The sequence below is a fragment of the Saccostrea echinata genome, unplaced genomic scaffold (genome assembly GCF_033153115.1).
Source record: "Saccostrea echinata isolate AGI-Se365-2 ecotype Australia unplaced genomic scaffold, CSIRO_AGI_Sech_v1 ptg000001l, whole genome shotgun sequence".
NCBI lineage: Eukaryota > Metazoa > Mollusca > Bivalvia > Ostreida > Ostreidae > Saccostrea > Saccostrea echinata.
Genome location: NW_026889750.1, coordinates 3,854,078 through 3,871,104, shown reverse-complemented (window position 1 = coordinate 3,871,104; position 17,027 = coordinate 3,854,078). Strand labels below are relative to the sequence as shown.

General features: G+C 34.7%; 2 protein-coding genes and 1 long non-coding RNA gene across 3 annotated transcripts; 2 read left to right on the top strand and 1 right to left on the bottom strand.

The window, feature by feature from the left end:
- Positions 1–1,159: 1,159 nt before the first annotated feature.
- Positions 1,160–7,132, bottom strand: LOC133183451 (hsp70-binding protein 1-like). Its single transcript, XM_061318413.1, has 6 exons — positions 6,930–7,132; positions 6,399–6,564; positions 5,914–6,135; positions 5,643–5,798; positions 3,504–3,712; positions 1,160–2,942 (listed from the first exon to the last, which is right to left on the bottom strand). Exons 1-6 carry the CDS (start codon positions 7,074–7,076, stop codon positions 2,874–2,876), a joined length of 969 nt encoding a protein of 322 aa, XP_061174397.1. The 5' UTR covers positions 7,077–7,132; the 3' UTR covers positions 1,160–2,873.
- A 228-nt stretch (positions 7,133–7,360) lies between these two features.
- On the top strand, positions 7,361–15,206 carry LOC133183443 (SET and MYND domain-containing protein 4-like). The gene is made up of 2 exons (XM_061318403.1): positions 7,361–7,409; positions 12,822–15,206. Exon 2 carries the CDS (start codon positions 12,840–12,842, stop codon positions 14,883–14,885), a length of 2,046 nt encoding a protein of 681 aa, XP_061174387.1. The 5' UTR covers positions 7,361–7,409; positions 12,822–12,839; the 3' UTR covers positions 14,886–15,206.
- On the top strand, positions 10,289–12,166 carry LOC133180007 (uncharacterized). Its single transcript, XR_009720254.1, has 4 exons — positions 10,289–10,556; positions 11,586–11,657; positions 11,838–11,922; positions 12,076–12,166. It is a non-coding gene; the product is annotated as an uncharacterized LOC133180007 (long non-coding RNA).
- Positions 15,207–17,027: the final 1,821 nt, after the last annotated feature.

Sequence of the window (17,027 nt, the reverse complement as noted above, 5' to 3'; positions counted from 1 at the left end):
CAAATAATAGTTTTCTCCTATAAAAACAAGAAAGCTGTCAATGTGACAGAAACGTGTTTTGTTTCTGTGAAAAGAACTGGTATTTCTCTCATGAATAGACAAATTTTCCATTTGCAAGAGTTATGCCACACTTTGAAGAAGGAAGGGCATAGTGCTTTGCTGCTGTCTGTCAGTCGGTCTGTCTTTCTGTCGGTACACCAACAGTTCCGTTCATTTTCTTCACAGAGGTTGCACATACTGAAATGAAATTTGGTATACAGATTTATCACAAGAATATCTAGGCCAAGTTCTGTTTTGGGTACAATTGAGCAATTTTTGACAGAGTTATGCCCTGTGGACTTAAGAAAATTCCAATTATTTACAGTTTTCGTTCATTTTCTTTGCAGAGGTTGGACATCCTGAAATGAAATTTGGTATACAGATTTATCATAAAAATGTCTAGGTCTGTTTCTATTTTGGGTGCGATCTGTCTCTCAGATACCCCTGCAATGGGCTCGTGTAAAGATTTTTGACATAAAATAAATTAGTAATATTCAGCATTATTTCAAATTACACTAATAGTTCTAGATCTTCTTAGTAAATACATGTATCAACCTTTAGGGACAAACATTAGTGCTGGCATTTAATTATAATGAAATTTAAAAAAACCCACAATATTTCTTGTGCTTATCACTGTGATATATGCGAGTCAAAGACACAGATGAATGTATGAGCTGATGGTAGAGAGTGGTGTAGCTTTCACCTGTCACTTCCATGGCATGGTACGTCACCAAATGCAACAGGAAAGGAAAATAATGCCAAGGACCAGGATTTGAACTCGTACCCCCTGAATCACTAGTCAAGTGCTCTACAGAGCTCTCTGGCCACTGGTGATCGAACCTGCCTGACCGTCACAAACTGAATAAGGGATATTAAAAATACATGTATATTCAATCCCTCATATGTTGAAAAACATTGCATTGAAAATCTTTCGTAATATAGTACAATGAAACAGTATTTTGTTACATAGTGATGCACAGAGTATGATTTGGAAAGGGAAGAGATGACCAATTACAATGTACATGCATCAAAAAATCATCTATTTTGTTTGTACTGTACTCTCTTGTAACAATATCTACTTTATTGGTACACCCATTTGTATAAATCAGACAAATGTATCTTTTTACAAAAATTTATTCACTGAAAAACAGTTTCGATGAAATAATCATTCATAAATAGATGTATATAACACTAGTAACAGGCTCATGATCGAGCTTCAGTTTCCTGTGCCAAAAGCATTCTTATAGCTTACCTATTAAAAAAGTTGATATATTGTGTTAGGATAAGAGCTTCACTAACCATTATAGGGATTTATCGTCTAGATAAATTGTTCAATGTTTGGAACCTTGGTGACATGGAATATATTTGGCAAAATGGGGTACAATCCAACCCAGCCATGACAGCTATCTCTCATTTTTTTTTTTGATTCCTCGCCTCTTTTTAGAGAGATGTTTTAGACACTAATTATAAGCAAAGTTTTTATCACTGGGGACGGAGACAATAGCAAATATGGTTATTTGCTATGAAATTATTATTTTTTGCTTCTTTGAAATATTGCGAGACCTACATTTTAGTATTGTTCAAATAAGACTGCAATGCTGCCATTTTGAAAAAGTAAGTACCCCAGTAGTGAAAATACATAACTATAAACCACTAATATTAGCAATTCATCAGCCTCTAATCTGTCTGCAATGACAGGATATTAGTTTTCATTATTGAGGAAATATTTTATAAAAATACACTAATAATATAGTGAAACTGGCCAAATCCAGAAGTTGTGTATTCCGAAATCTTGCCTAATATGATGCAAAATTCAAGTCCCTTTCAATAACTTCAATTTGTTAAAATTGAATTGTCTAATCCAGAATGCTGTCTAATCCAGCCAATTTCTCTAAAAACAGTGGTGTCTGGATTAGATATATTTTACTATTAAGAAGTTCGAGATGAGCCTCTCTAGCCAGTGATGGGGGGACAAATCCCTAAATGGTTTCAACATTAGCAAGTAAAATAAGGTCCCAAGACTATCAGATATTTCTTGCACATGAATAAAAGTTGGTCTACAGTATTCCAGACATACATATACCTATTTTAGCATTTCAGATCTGACAAGCCATTAAAAATTCTACAATACATTAACATATATATATATATACCACATAGATTGAAATATACACAATAAAATCACATTCACCAATACTGGATAAATTATTGTCTTTAAATAATTGCACTTCATTTCACTGACAAGCTCAAAATCTTACCCAATACTTTTTTTTCTTTGAGGACTGGGATTAAACATGATATAAAGATATAGGTATATTGAAATATGATGTGAACTGTTTGCCTTTAAATTGGGGGGGAACAAAGTTGTGATGCAGACACAACACAGTGTGTCCATTGCATATCAACCAGATTTCCTTGAAATGGAAACAATTCTAAAAAATCTTACTTCATCTGAAAATCATTAGCGGGTTATTCCTACCCAGTCAAGTAGAACAAGAATAGCTTCTTCCCAAGTTTACTATAAATTTCTGTAGGTTGAATAAAAGTGGTGACTACAGTCTATGATCGTATTACTGATTTGTGGTACATGCATTACCTCTTAACCCAAAAATCACCAAGATTTTTCTCCCATTATTCCAGTAGCAAGTATGACCGTAAGAGGTTGAACTTTTTCTTACTATGACTTTCAAAAATATGATGCATGCATAAACGAACAGATGCACAGGTGAACAACATGTATGTCCCCTTTTGCAAAGGAACCTGGAAAAGCAATCTGTCAATCCGAGTCTGGGTCATTTTTCCCCCTTTCATCTGGCCATTTTCTTTTCTGGTATTCACCTTTGAACTTCATCGTCATCAGTTGATATTATTTTCAGCAATTCCTTCGCATACTGACTTTCCTCCTACAAACAAATAAAAAATAAATAATAATAATTATCAGTCATTAAGGATCATTAAATTTGTTGCAGTGGGGTCACACACACATGCAAGTACAAATTTTGCTGGGAAGTTTAGCTGACACATTGCCACACCTGGGAAAGTACTCCTAGCAAAAAACATAAAATTAGTTTCTGGGAATGGCCTTCCCAAACTACAAGTGGGAGTTTCTGATGATGTTTCCACTCATCGAGGTTGGAATCTTTGGAGAAGATGATTCGTACTGTTCATATCAAGCTGGATATCACCTGGAATAATGGTAAGTATTTATATGTACAAGGAACACAATACAAAAGAAATTTGATATTTTAAAGCATAAAATTCTGGCCTCTGTAATTCATCACAATTTACAGACCAAATTTGTCTGTTTCATTCTCTGTGTTCCTCCAGGAAAACTAATTATGAAAACAACAAGGTAACAGGACACAAGAGTAATGCAAGCACTTAAACCATGAAAAGGTTAAAAAAAGGATCTTGAGACATACCCTGAATAAGCACCTTACAGTAAATTTAAAGTTGACATTTACCCTGAATTCATCCTTGTCCTTCAGAAACTGTATCCGTTCCCGTAACTTCTTTTCAAGCTCCAGCTCAGGTCTCTGGCACTCCTCTATTGCTCTCTGATGGTCCATTACTATAGACAGAAGGGCAGCTAGGTTGTGTTCATGAAATGAATTATGCTCTTCACTTAAAACTCCAACTAGCTGGTCAATCATTCCAGTATCACACATCACATCTATAAAATAGAATGTTTAAATTCAAGTATATAACATGTATGACAAATTCTGAGAAAAAAAGAAACATAAACTTGGAGGCAGTTGGAGTCCCTAAAAAAGTTACCTTTGACACCTGAAAATGAATGGTCACCCACTAGTTACGGACAACATGCTTAAGGAGTTTGAATATGAGTAAAAAAAACTCCCTAATTATATGACCTTGTAATATCAATTTTTAACCTACTAACTGAAAATCAGTAACAAGAAGCCCATGGGCCACATTGTTCACCTGAGCACATTGGCTAGGAAAAAGCAGAAATCAGTTCAGTATTGAGAAATTTTTAAATGTGGTTCCAACATTTGATCTTCTATTGAGGCCTTACCCTACCTCTAGGGACATGACTGGAAAACATTTGAAACTACTCTACCTGAGGATGCTTCTGAATTAATAAGACTGGCATTGTTGTTCTAGAGAAGAAAATTTTTACTGATACATATCCCTTATATTCTTTATTATAACTTTGATCCCCTGTTGTGGCCCCATCCAAAGCCAAGGGGTCATGATTTGAACAAATCTGAAACTACACTACCTGAGGATACTTCAATATCAATATGACTAATCATCACTTTGCTGTTCCTGAGAAAATTTTAAAGTTTTTCCCCTACAAATTCATACGTAAAACTTTGATCCCCCATTGTGGCCTCACCCTACCCCCAGGGGTCATGATTTGAACCAACCTAAATCTACATTACCTGAGGATGCTTCCATATCAATATGACTACAAAAGACTTTGCTGTCCTACATGTATGTAACTTTAATACCCTATTGTGGCCCCAACCAATCCCAAGGGGTCATGATTTGAACAAACCTGAATCTACACTACCTCAGGATGCTTCTGTGATAATACGACTAATCATGGCTTTGCTGTTCTTGAGAAGAAAATTTTTCCTACATTTAAAACCTCAAAGGGTTCATGATTTGAACAAATCTAAATCTACAATACCTGAGGATGCTTCCATATTAATGACTAAACAAGACTTTCCCATTCTTGGGAAGAATTTTAAAGATTTTTTCTTTTATATTCCTATGTAAAACTTTGATCCCCCATTGACTACACAAGACTTTGCTGTTCTTGAGGAGGAGATTTTTTTTATCATTTTTTTCTTATGTAAATCTTATAAAATCCCCTGTTGTGAACTCATCCAATCCCCAAGGGGTCATGATTAGAACAAACCTGAATCTACACTACCTGAGGATGCTTCCACATCAATATGACTAATTATCAAGGCTTTGCTGTTCTTGAGAAGAAAATTTTTCATGATTTTTTCTTATATATTCCAATGTCAAACTTTGATCCCCTGTTGTGGCCCCACCCTACCCCGGGGTCATGATTTGAAAGAACCTAAATCTACACTACCTGAGGATGTTTCCATATCAATATGACTATACAAGACTACTGTTCTTGAGAAGAAGATTTTTCAACATTTTTTTTTTTATATTCCTATGTAAATCTTTGATCCCTTATGGCCCAACCCTACCCCTGGGGATCATGACACATTTTATTTTGAGATCCATTTCAATCATTCTGTGAAGATGCCTGTCTAGCGGATTCAATGGCGAGTGGTTTCTTTGTTGAAGAGGAAGAAAATTTCAAACTATAACAAATTGATTTACATGTATCAAGCATGATTTTTTTATTCAATTGAAACACATTTTATTGATCTGAGGGATTAGGCACATTCTTTAAAATGGTAAAAATGCCCCAATCCCTATTGATGACTGTTCAGTCCCTTACCTTACCTTTTCAAGTATAGTCTATTTGTAAAAAACATTTGGTATACAAAACCATATAGCATGCTCTGTTTAATGAAAAGGGGGAAAAAATGCCTCATTTCATTTTCAAGATTTCATTTAGGAATAGTCTGAGTAAAATTGTCATTTACATCTACCTTTAAAATCTGGCCTCTTAGCACATAATGCCGATAGCATAAATGCTGCTTTAATTCTAAGTTTTTCTACATCTGTCTGCATGGCCCTCATCAGAACAGAGAAACCATCATGCTTTTCAAAAACTTTCTGGGCTTCAACATTGTCTCTTGCAAGGCCTGAAAAATGATTCAAAATCTAAAATTTGAGCTTCAAAAACTCAAATTCTTTAATTAGAAATTGCTTATGTTTTCCTACATCAATTGAAACATTACATTTCCTTGATAAACTTACATGATACGGCATACATAGCTTTGATTTTCACATTTGGATCTTCATCTTTATCCAGGATATCTAGCATTAGAGTTAGCCAATTTTCTTCTAATGCCTTTATCTGACAGAAAGGATGGTTCTGGACCAATATTGCTATTAAATCCAGGGTCCTCCACCTTATTTCTGGTGTCTTGTGTGTTAATAATATTTTTATCACAGGGTATCCACCAATCTTGTAGAAATCTGAACAAAAAGGTTTAAGCATGCAATAAATCTCCATCAATTAAAAAAAAACATAAATGCTATAAGCGTTAACATTTTAAAGTTCAAAAAATAAATATTTAATAAAATATCAAACAGTTATAAAATTTAATAATACAAATCCTCCATTGACTTGTTCTGAATAATTTTGAATTCTTTTCTGAACATTCAATATAAAACTTGTTGACTCAAAATAAGCATCTTTGAAAATTTAAAAATATGTATTCATTGTGGCAAATACAAACCAGAAGCAAAATCTATCGTTTCACACCATTCTGCTGTTTCCTCTAACGCTGCTATAATTTTCTTCTCTGTACTGTCTGGTGAAGTCAGAATTAGCAAGCAAGCCTTCATTCTTTCAACTGGGCTAACTGTCAAGTCAGTAATAGCATTCTCCAACCACTGCCGTCGCTGTAAAAGATATTAAATTCAACACAAACTTCAACACAAACTGAATCTTCTATATATTATACCTTTTTCTTAGATGAAGGATTTTAAAGATCATACATATCAACGCCAATCAACAGCAGTGACAGGATATTATTAACATTCATTCATAACTGAACATCCCTAACATTTGATATATCCGTGTAACATTTTCATAGATCTTTTCATAGCATCTAGTCGAACTAGGACACGAGGTCCTGTGTCACACAGTGTGTGAATTTGCATTAAAGACACCTCTGGTATCCAAAAAATGTTTAGCCGTTAAAATAATGTTGCGACTCATTTACATTACTTCACAACCCGAATAAAATATTGATGAGGAAACTTACATCTTCTGGCATCGGTTGCGCAACATTTTCTTGATCTTTTTTATCTTCACTCTGCACTTCCATGCACATTTGTAGCAGTGCTCGTACATCTTTGGGTGGCCTTTTTTCTTCAGGTGGCTCCCTGCCACCAGAACCTCCGCCTTCCATTCCTTACCACTAAAAATGTTATATTTTTTATACAATTATTACGCATCAAAACATCGAACACACCAGAACCTTCTGAATGCCGCTCTTTGGTTGTTGTGATTTTGTTTACATTTGTGATCTTTTAATCTTGGACAAGTAGCATATATTATAATCTACACTTTATCAATGTAATCCTTGAAAATTATATGACAATTCTTAAAAATCCCTTTCAATCATTTGGAAACTTTTCGTTAAATGCCTAATTACGACATTAACAAGCGAGGGTGTGGGTAAAAGAAGGAGCCTGGCAAAGTTAACGAAAGAGAAGAGTTTTTACTTTTTCATTTTGTTTAGGTAGTATATTTGTGAATTATCCCGTTTTAGATTCTTGTAGGTAATTGCAAATTCAGCAACTTGTTGATATACAATTAAAAATGGATACATGCACATGTGCACCTGGTTTCTTCATCCCTCAGCGTCATCAGTCTCAAGTTACACATGTCCAGTGTCATATTCAAAGTCATGTTGATTGCGTTAAATGATTTTAATACAATGTTTACATATTTCTGACAGTAATCAGAGAATGAAAATTGTCTAAAAACCCTTGCATTTGACAAAAAATAAAAACATAAGTGAATTGGAGTGCGGGACGGTTCGCCCCGAAAGACCATTCGCGCTGAGACGTTTCGCCCCCAGACGGTTCGCGCCTCAGATCAATTATCTTGACATGGAGAGTCTCCAAATGATAATTATAACACCTTAATTACAATACTGAATCAGACAATTATGATTGCTGAATAAACATAATTATATATCTGCACATGGATAATTATACCTTTAATTATGGTATAAGCCTATTTTCAACAATTTAAACAGTCATGAAAGTTTTTTTAGTAACTTTAGAACTTTTTTTTAATAGAGTCAATATTAACCTTATATGTAAATATTTATCTTAAAACATATCGTATTTGTATCGTTATAGATTAAATTCGGCGCGAAACGTCTCGGCGCGAAAGGTCTTCTGGGGCGAATGGTCTCGGCGCGAACCGTCAATAGGGGCGAAACGTCCCGTTACCGTGAATTGGGGGGGGGGGGGATGGCCCTTTCCCTTCTGTTCTTCCTCCCATCTCTTATCTCTTCTCTGCTGTCCTCTTTTCTCATACCTACCCTTCCTCTCTTTTCCCACCCCTCTTCTCCTGCATACCTCTTCACTCTTGGATGTCTCCTCCCTTCCCTCTGCCTTTTCGATCCCATCTCCTTATTTCCTTGCATGTTCACTTGAGAGATGAACAAAATAGAATAAGTTGTAATTAGTCCTTTCACGATAACTGTGGTACTGCTATCTTGCAGGGCAATTCAGTAACATTTGGTTAACTTTTTCTTGACAGGTAATAAAATGATGTTTATAAAACAATTGCTGTTAACGTCATTTTTCGTCAAACTATATCAATTTGCCCTGCAAAAGAGTAGTACTGCAGTTATCGTGAAACAGTCTATAACAGACACAGTCACACTCAAAATAGGACTGGGAAAGCTGCATATATAAGAACACTATAGCTATAGTATAATTTTTTAACCTTTAAAAAAAAGAACAGACAGTACATACATACATAGAATTAGCATTATTTTTTGGATGAACATTTTTTTTTCATATAATTTTTTTTTATTTCCCTTCATATGAACATATGCCTCTTTTAAAATTAGCCTTCAAGTGTTCATTGTTTTAGATGTGATGAAACAGAATAAGACTCGCTTATATTAGCATAAGAAAATATATAATCCACCTCCCTTTATTATGCTCTTTAGCTTGAACCAATTTATCAATGTTAACTACAGACTGATTTTTTTTCTCTCTAGGAATGTGCATACATAGTTACTGTAATATTACAAGTATATCAAATTAATACAACTACATAAGGCAACATTTCCATTTGATGTGAAAAGACTGCTAAATACATGTACAAGTTTGACTATGCTTACCCTTGCAGAAATAAATCCTGGAGGGTCAGGAGAAGTCAAGATATCCTGGGATTTTCCTGAGATATCTTGATATGTCCTGCTCTCCAAAATTTTTGCTCCTGACAATTGTCAAATCCTGAGATATCCTGATATCAGGCACAGGATTTTGTCAGGAAATATCAGGACTTCATGTTAACTCTTCACCAGAACAAGATTATCCCAGGATTTTTCGGGACTTTTACAAGAGATCAAGTCCTGACATAAGGAAATCTCAGGACTCTTGACATTTTCTGAACTAAAACCAACTGAATCAAATAAGTCCTGGGATATCTTGAGCTGAGGACTGTTAAATTTAAGTCCTAGAATATCCTGAAGTCAAGACTCAACATATAATAATATATGAGACATTCACAATATATTATATTTTTTCAATGTGTTGATGATCAGATAATTTTATCTTAATAAAAGCCATCTTAATTAATAAAGGACATTCCTTAGGTGAATACTGAATAGTGCACTTGAGGTACTAGGGGATTATAATCAGCACAACTCCCATGATTAAGTTTGCGAATACACTAGGCCTATTCAATAAAACAAATAGGCCTAAAACTATATCAGTGGTGGATCCAGAAATTTTAAAAAGGGGGGGGGGGCTGACCAGTTTGGAGTTGGGGTAGGGGCCCACAGCCACACCAAAAAAAATTATTTATTAAATCTTATGTATATTTTGGACACAAAAGGGGGACCCGGGTGCCCTGGCCCCCTTTCTAAATCCGCCAGTGTATATTATGGTTTACCCCTCAATAATAACATCTGAGGACTTGTTACCATTGAAATTGCTGTTTTGTTGAACCTATTTTGAATGTGGGAAAAAAATCAAAGCCTTAGCTCTGTAAATAATAACGTTTATGTATAGATACAGTGATATAAACAGACAAATAGACGTTTTTCTGCATATAATATAAACATTGGCACCATAATGTAAAATAATTATTTATTACAACAAAATAATTAAAAACTTCAAGTTCAGAAGTTTTTTTTACCGTAAATTAATTTTTACAATACTGTTACAGTAATATAAGTACAACATTTAGGCTATAGCTGCACTCTTCTACTAAAAACGAAAAGAACCTAAATCCCATATGGAATCAAAACGCGTACAAGTTACCAAACATTATCTGGTCAACTGAGCGCTTATCTTAAAGTGTGCACGGTGTGGGAAATCAAGCGGTTTAATGACAAAGAGTGACCCACTTCAATAATCCGCGTTTTTCAAATTGGATGAGGTCAAGATGTCCGCGGAGAGAATTTATTTGGATTTGCTTGAGATACTGTATTTGAATAGACACCGAACTACAGAAAATGAAGTGTGCCACTGAAGAATGCCAAGCTGAAGTAATGAAAAAGTGAAGACAACGGACAGTGAGGAAATAATGCACCCCTGGAGAAAAAACCTGGAATGTTTATACCCACAAAAGGGACAATGATGTGCACATATTCAGGGAATGAAGATGGGAATATTCATAGTTCATGACGTTGGTTGTAAGTTCAAACTTATTTAAACTTTAATATAATAGGTATCATGGTTCAAATATGATCATATAGAATATTTCACAATAAAATTGTATTCTTTTAAATTTCGAGTTAATTGCCAATTGAACACTTTCAGAAGTTTGGTGTTTATAAAACAAATGTGCTAAATAAGCAGGGTGTGATGATATGCATTATTAAGTGCATGCATGGGCACTGGAAGTTAATGTAATTTTTTTTTACATGCACATACTCTATATTTACATTAACTTCCAGTGCCCGTTAGCAGGTCCAGTACAATCAATACATTAAGCTATGTAGCTAAAATTACCTACCGTAGCTTTATTTACCTACCTCGGGTAGCTTTATTTAGCTATTTCAAGCAACTTTTCACAATTTTGCTTTTTATTTTAAAAATACAAAAAATCGCAAGTAAATGTCTACTTATATTTATTTTAGTTATTGTTTAAAAACCAATCTAAAGCAGAGATAGTTTTAACATTGCTGCGTTTGAACACTTTTAAGGAAAAGATGTATTTCCATTGTTTGAGTAACTATACACCACCTTGTGTGTGATGAGGCGTGGATAAGTATGATTACTTCACATTGTGCTCATGTTAACCAGAACTGGTTTTCTTTGTTATTTCAATCGAGAAGTAATGGTTAGGTCACAAATTAAAGCCCCGAAACTTTTAGAACTTTGATTGCAATTGTGCAGAAAAAGACACATTTCCAAGAGTGAATTTTTCACAAATTGTTTTCAGATGAGTTAAAAGTTGAAAATTATCACTGCATCAAAGTGCAATTTTCTGCACTTTCTGGAAAAATGCTAGTTTATGAAATAAGTTTGATTTAGTAGCTAAATAAAGCTACTTCAGGTAGGTAAATAAAGCTATGTAGGTAATTCAAGCTATGTAGCTAAATCTAGTGATTGTACCAGACCTGGTTAGTGCATGCATAATTTGTAATAATATTGTATTTGGACTCAGGAGCAATAGATAATATTGTAGGTAAACTCTATGATCTATCTTTCCCCCACAGAAACAAATAGCAAAAGCAGTAACATTTTGGAAGATGCGATGATGAAGACCTCTTGCCCATGGAATAAACTTGGTATATTTTTATTGATATTTTTTAATGAGTCAAATTTAAAAGATATTTTTAAGAAACTCAAAAAAATGCTGATAGAACCTATTAACAATTTCATTCTCATTCATTTTAAAAGAAGAAGCTGACTAGTCTTTTGTTTAAAAAGAAGAAATATGTCAACTACCTGTCATTTATATTTTTCAGTAAAGAGAAGCTGATGACTTCTAGTTTATTGGTGTTTTCACCAAAAAAAGGGGCCTTGTCGAGGAAAAGAGAACATTAAATGAAGGTAAAGTTATGTTTTAACACAAGTAGATATTGTAAGTGTAAAAAGCAAAAAAATACATAAAGTTGTATGTTTTTTTGTTGTTGTTTTTTTTTCATTTCGACATGAACATTAATGTGATTGTTTTAGAATAATAAAGCATCTTTACTTTTACAGGTCTAATAACAGAATGCATCCCTGGGGTCAATGTTACCACCATTCATTACATCATGAAAGACTTTTAAAGTTTCAAAGAAAAAAAATTTGATTAAAGAATAATTTGCCTAAATAATAACTCTTTGTCTTTTTAGACTAAAAGAGGGACATTGTCGATATTTAAAATGCATTTTGAGAACTTGAATCTGTTTTTGAAAGATCTGTTTTTGAAAGAAGTGACAAAATTCCAGAGTTCAGGATAGTAAGGGGGTTGTTGATCTCAGGAATATCTCAAGATATCTCAGGATTTTTACACTTCAAAGTCAAATTCCTGAGGCCAGGATGATGACAGGATTGTGATCCCAGGAAATCTCAAGACATCTCAGGATTTTTGTACTACCATGAAACAAGTGAAATATTCCTGAGGTCAGGATAATTGTGGTCCCAGGAATTCTCAAGATATCTCAGGATATTTTGCTTTACCAGGATGTCCTGTGAAATCCTGAGAAATCCTTGTTCCAATACCATCCTGACAATTCCTGAGGTTAGGAACCAGGATAATCCTGAGACTTCCTGGGATTTTTAACCAAGATATCTTGAGAAAATCTCAGGAAATCTTGGGATATCCTGGTCTATTTTCACAAGGGTGTATATCTTCTTTATCATTTAGGTTTATGTTGACCAAATTTGTCTTGTGGAGTGTTATATTTTGAATCTCCCTTAAAAAACAAGACTATACAATTACATGTAGTTAAATTTTATTTCAGATTGAGATGCTGTAAGTCATGCCAGTAGACATGGAGCATATCCAAAAAGCCATACGAGAGGACCTGCAGAAGAACAGACAATATGTAAAAACCATGGAGGATTTTTCACAGGTGAAAACCAATGAGAAGCGAGTGCATTTTGTTCTGTCCTTACCAGCTGTTCAGAAACATATACGTCTCGAAGAATATGATAATAGCAAAAATTCAGAAGAGGCTTGTCAACTCAGGACTCAAGGAAACCAATTCTTTCAGAAGAAAAATTATGTCAAGTCTTTAAAATTGTATACAGCAAGTGTATTGAAGGCCCCAGTGACAAATATGAATTGTTTTGACCAATCAAATTCTAATACAGAAAGCAATGACCTAGAACTAGCCAATGCTTTTGCAAACAGATCAGCAGTCTTGTTCCATCTTGACAACTACGATGCTTGTTTGCAAAATGCAGAACTTGCTTTCCGTTGTGGATACCCCAAAGTAAATCATTACAAGCTTCATGAGCGACAAGGAAAGTGTCATCGAAAATTGAACAACTTTACCAAGGCAAAGCAGTCATTTGAATCAGCTGTAAGGTCATTAGAGTTTTCCACTCTTGATGAGAAGAAGAGGGAGCATTTTACTCAGAACTTGCAAAGTTTGATTAAAGAGGTGAAAAGTGTAGACTATGATGTGGATTTGGAGAAAGAGCTAGAAGATGGCAGTAGGAAATCAATCCATTGTCATTTGGATGTGCCTCAAATTGATAAAAGGGCAAGAAATCCTGTGTTCATGTCAGCTAGTTCTAAAGTTGCCTTACGAGAAAGTGCTGAAATGGGACGAGGGCTGATGGCATCCACTGATATTAAAGTTGGAGAAATTATAGCAGTGGAGAAACCTTTCGCATCTGTAAATCTCTCGGAGAGAGAACAAGAATACTGTAGTCACTGCAGTACAAGAGTCGAGTGCCCCGTGCCTTGTCAACAGTGCTGTGATGTTGCTTTTTGTTCTCTTCAATGTCAGGAGGAAGCATGGTCAGACTATCACAGAATAGAATGTAAAATTATAAGACATGTTCAGAGTATGAAATCGAAGCTTGGACATCTAGCACTTCGAATGGTGATGAAAGCAGGGTTTTCATATCTGATGCAAGAACGAAGTAACTTTTGCAGTGGTGATGTGTCAGAGGTCTTAGGGTACAATAAAGATGGCTGTTATGACTCTGAGGATTATTATGCTTTGTACACTCTGGTGAACCATGGGGACAAAAGGACACCTGAGGACTTATTCAACAAAGCAGTTCAGACAGTGTATTTATTGAAGTGTCTTGAGTTAACTCCCTTCTTTAAGAATTGCCCTTCAGAGCAGGAGGAAGATGCAAGGTGTTATGTAGGAGGACACATTTTGAGACAGATACAGATGTTGCCCTGTAATGCCCATGAAATTTCAGAAATTCACTGGAAGCCAGGGGACCCCACTGTTACAAATACAGTGGAGGTAGGATCTGGAGCCTATGCTCTTCTCAGCCTCATCAACCATTCGTGTGATCCTTCAGTGGTTAGACACAATTATGGCAATGTCTGTGTTGTCAGAGCAATAAAGCCCATTCAAAAAGGGGAGGAAATCCTTGATAATTATGGAGCAATTTATCCCTTGACCACCAGGGCTGAACGACGGTCAAAACTAAGACCACAGTATTACTTTGATTGCAATTGTGATGCTTGTCAATTGGATCTTCCTCTATACTTTGATATTCCTGATGACACCCCTGTGTTCAAATGTGAAGAGTGCTCTGGGCCAGTTTTCATTTTGCCTAACAAACATCTCTCAGACTCTGAGTGTTCAAGCTGCCACAGAAAGCAAGACTTGACTCAAACTGTGAAGGAATTACAGGAATCAACCAACCAATATCACGTTGCATTGGAGCAGGTGCTTGCAGGAATTGACATGACAGTTGCATTAACGATGTTATTGAATCACCTTGAATTCCTGACGACTCACATTTCTCTGCCATGGAGAGACATCAATAATTGTCAAGAAGCAATAAAGCAATGCTTTGCCACACAAGCTAATTCTTATATCCTACCTTGAGTGAACATTTGCATGACAATATTTTATGATGAATGTTAAAGTGGACATTTTCTCAATACTCTGTCTGGATGTTCTACGTTTAGGCATTGATTTTTTCCTCTCATATGCATTGTTAACATCCCATGTCAGATAATGTTTATCACTTTCTCAGACTAATAAAAGTCTCTTTGTCATAAAAAGTTATGAGCAACTGTTGCTTCTAGTACACTGCAAAATATGTTAAAGTGAAATGATCAGGTTACTGTGTATGACTTGAATTTTTTTAGAAGGAATGTTTATTCATTTTGGTGCTTTAATGAATTAAATATTGATTAAAATTAATTACTTTGTTCATTTAATATCATTGGATTCTTAATAAAAAAAAATCCAAAGGAATTTCCTAATTCGCACTATCTACTTCCAATCAATTACTTGATATAAAAGTTGGAAAGATTAAACTTGTTAAAAAAAAGATGTGCTTTAAATGGAAATTAAGACAAAAGTTACATATTGTACATTATATGAAGCAGGAAACTCCGAAAGTGAAAAATGACCTATTTAGGATAGAGGATACCTGATTGTTATTGGATTCCAATTATTTACACAATTTAGATCTCAGCAATTTTCATCAGTGAAATGTACAATTTATCAGAATGAAAGCCATTAACAGCACTATTAGCAAATTGAGGTCAATGTACTATAGATTCGGAGGAAATTTACCAGCAAGATGGCTGGGTCGTGTCCATGTAATTTGATTCAGAAACCAACTTATTGCTTTGGACATAAAACCACTGGTACTTAAAGCATTGAGTTTATTAATTTAATGAATAGAATTTAAGGCGAAATGACCAATATGTTCTTAGAACTTTTAAATGGTAGAGCTAATGTAAATGAATGGGGATAAAAGTATAGCAATTGACACCCGAATACTTACTATAATGTGTCCATTATGAGGCCATTTTTAGCTCTACTGGTCAGAGACCAGAAGAGCTTATGCGATAGTAAGGTGTCCGTCGTCTGTCCGTCTGTAGACAATTTTTCAAAACACTGCTCCTCCTACAGTTTTGGTCTGATTTCAATGTAACTTGGCACATAATTAGACTACACTAAGATCATGACATAATTCTGTGTATCGGTTTTTGATTTCAATGAACGGTGTTGCCATGGTTACTAAAAATAGAAATTTCTGTGAAAAACTTTCAAAACGCTACTCCTCGTACAGTTTTATATAACTTGGCACACAAGAAGACTATAATAAGATACATGATTTTGTGTATCGGTTTTTGATTTCAATAAATGGTGTTGCCTTGGTTACTAAAAATAGAAATTCTGTGAAATACTTTTAAAACACTACTTGTCCTACAGTTTTGGTCTGATTTCAGTATAGCTTGGCATACAAGTAGATTACACTAAGATACATAATTCTATGCATTGGTTTTTTTCATTTCAATGAACGGTGTTGCCATGGTTACTAAAAATAGAGATTTCTTGGAAATACTTTCAAAACACTTCTCCTCCTACAGTTTTGATCTGATTTCAGTATAACTTGGCAAACAAGTAGACTACACTGAGATACATAATTCTTTTCATCGGTTTTGGATTTCGATGAACAGTGTTGCCATGGTTACTAAAAATAGAAATTTTCTTGAAATACTTTCAAAATGCTACTCCTCCTGCACTTTTTGTCTGATTTCAGTATAACTTGGCATACAAGTAGACTACACTGAGATACATAATTGTCTTATTGTTTTGATTATGTTGAATGATGTTGCCATGGTTACTTAAATAGAAATTTCTGTAAAATTGTTTTAAAAGGCTACTCCTCCTACAGTTTTAGTCTGATTGCAATAAGTCTTGCCACAAAAAAGAGACTAAACCAAAGATCATTATTCTATTTATTGCTGTTGCAAAGTTTCAAGTCCAAGTGCTACTTTTATCTTCCTTTATAAGTATAACCAGTAGAGCTACAGTCTCATCAATGACTTCTGGTTCCAGTTTGTGTCCCATTTATCTAGATGAAAATGTCTGCATAATGATCTTTCTCTTGTGGAGACTTATCACATTAAGTTTGGTTGATTATTCCCTTGCATATTCAGAGCTATTTTTGGACGAGTCTTGAGCATCAATATGTTTAACTCGTATAACTGCTCCATATTTAGTTAT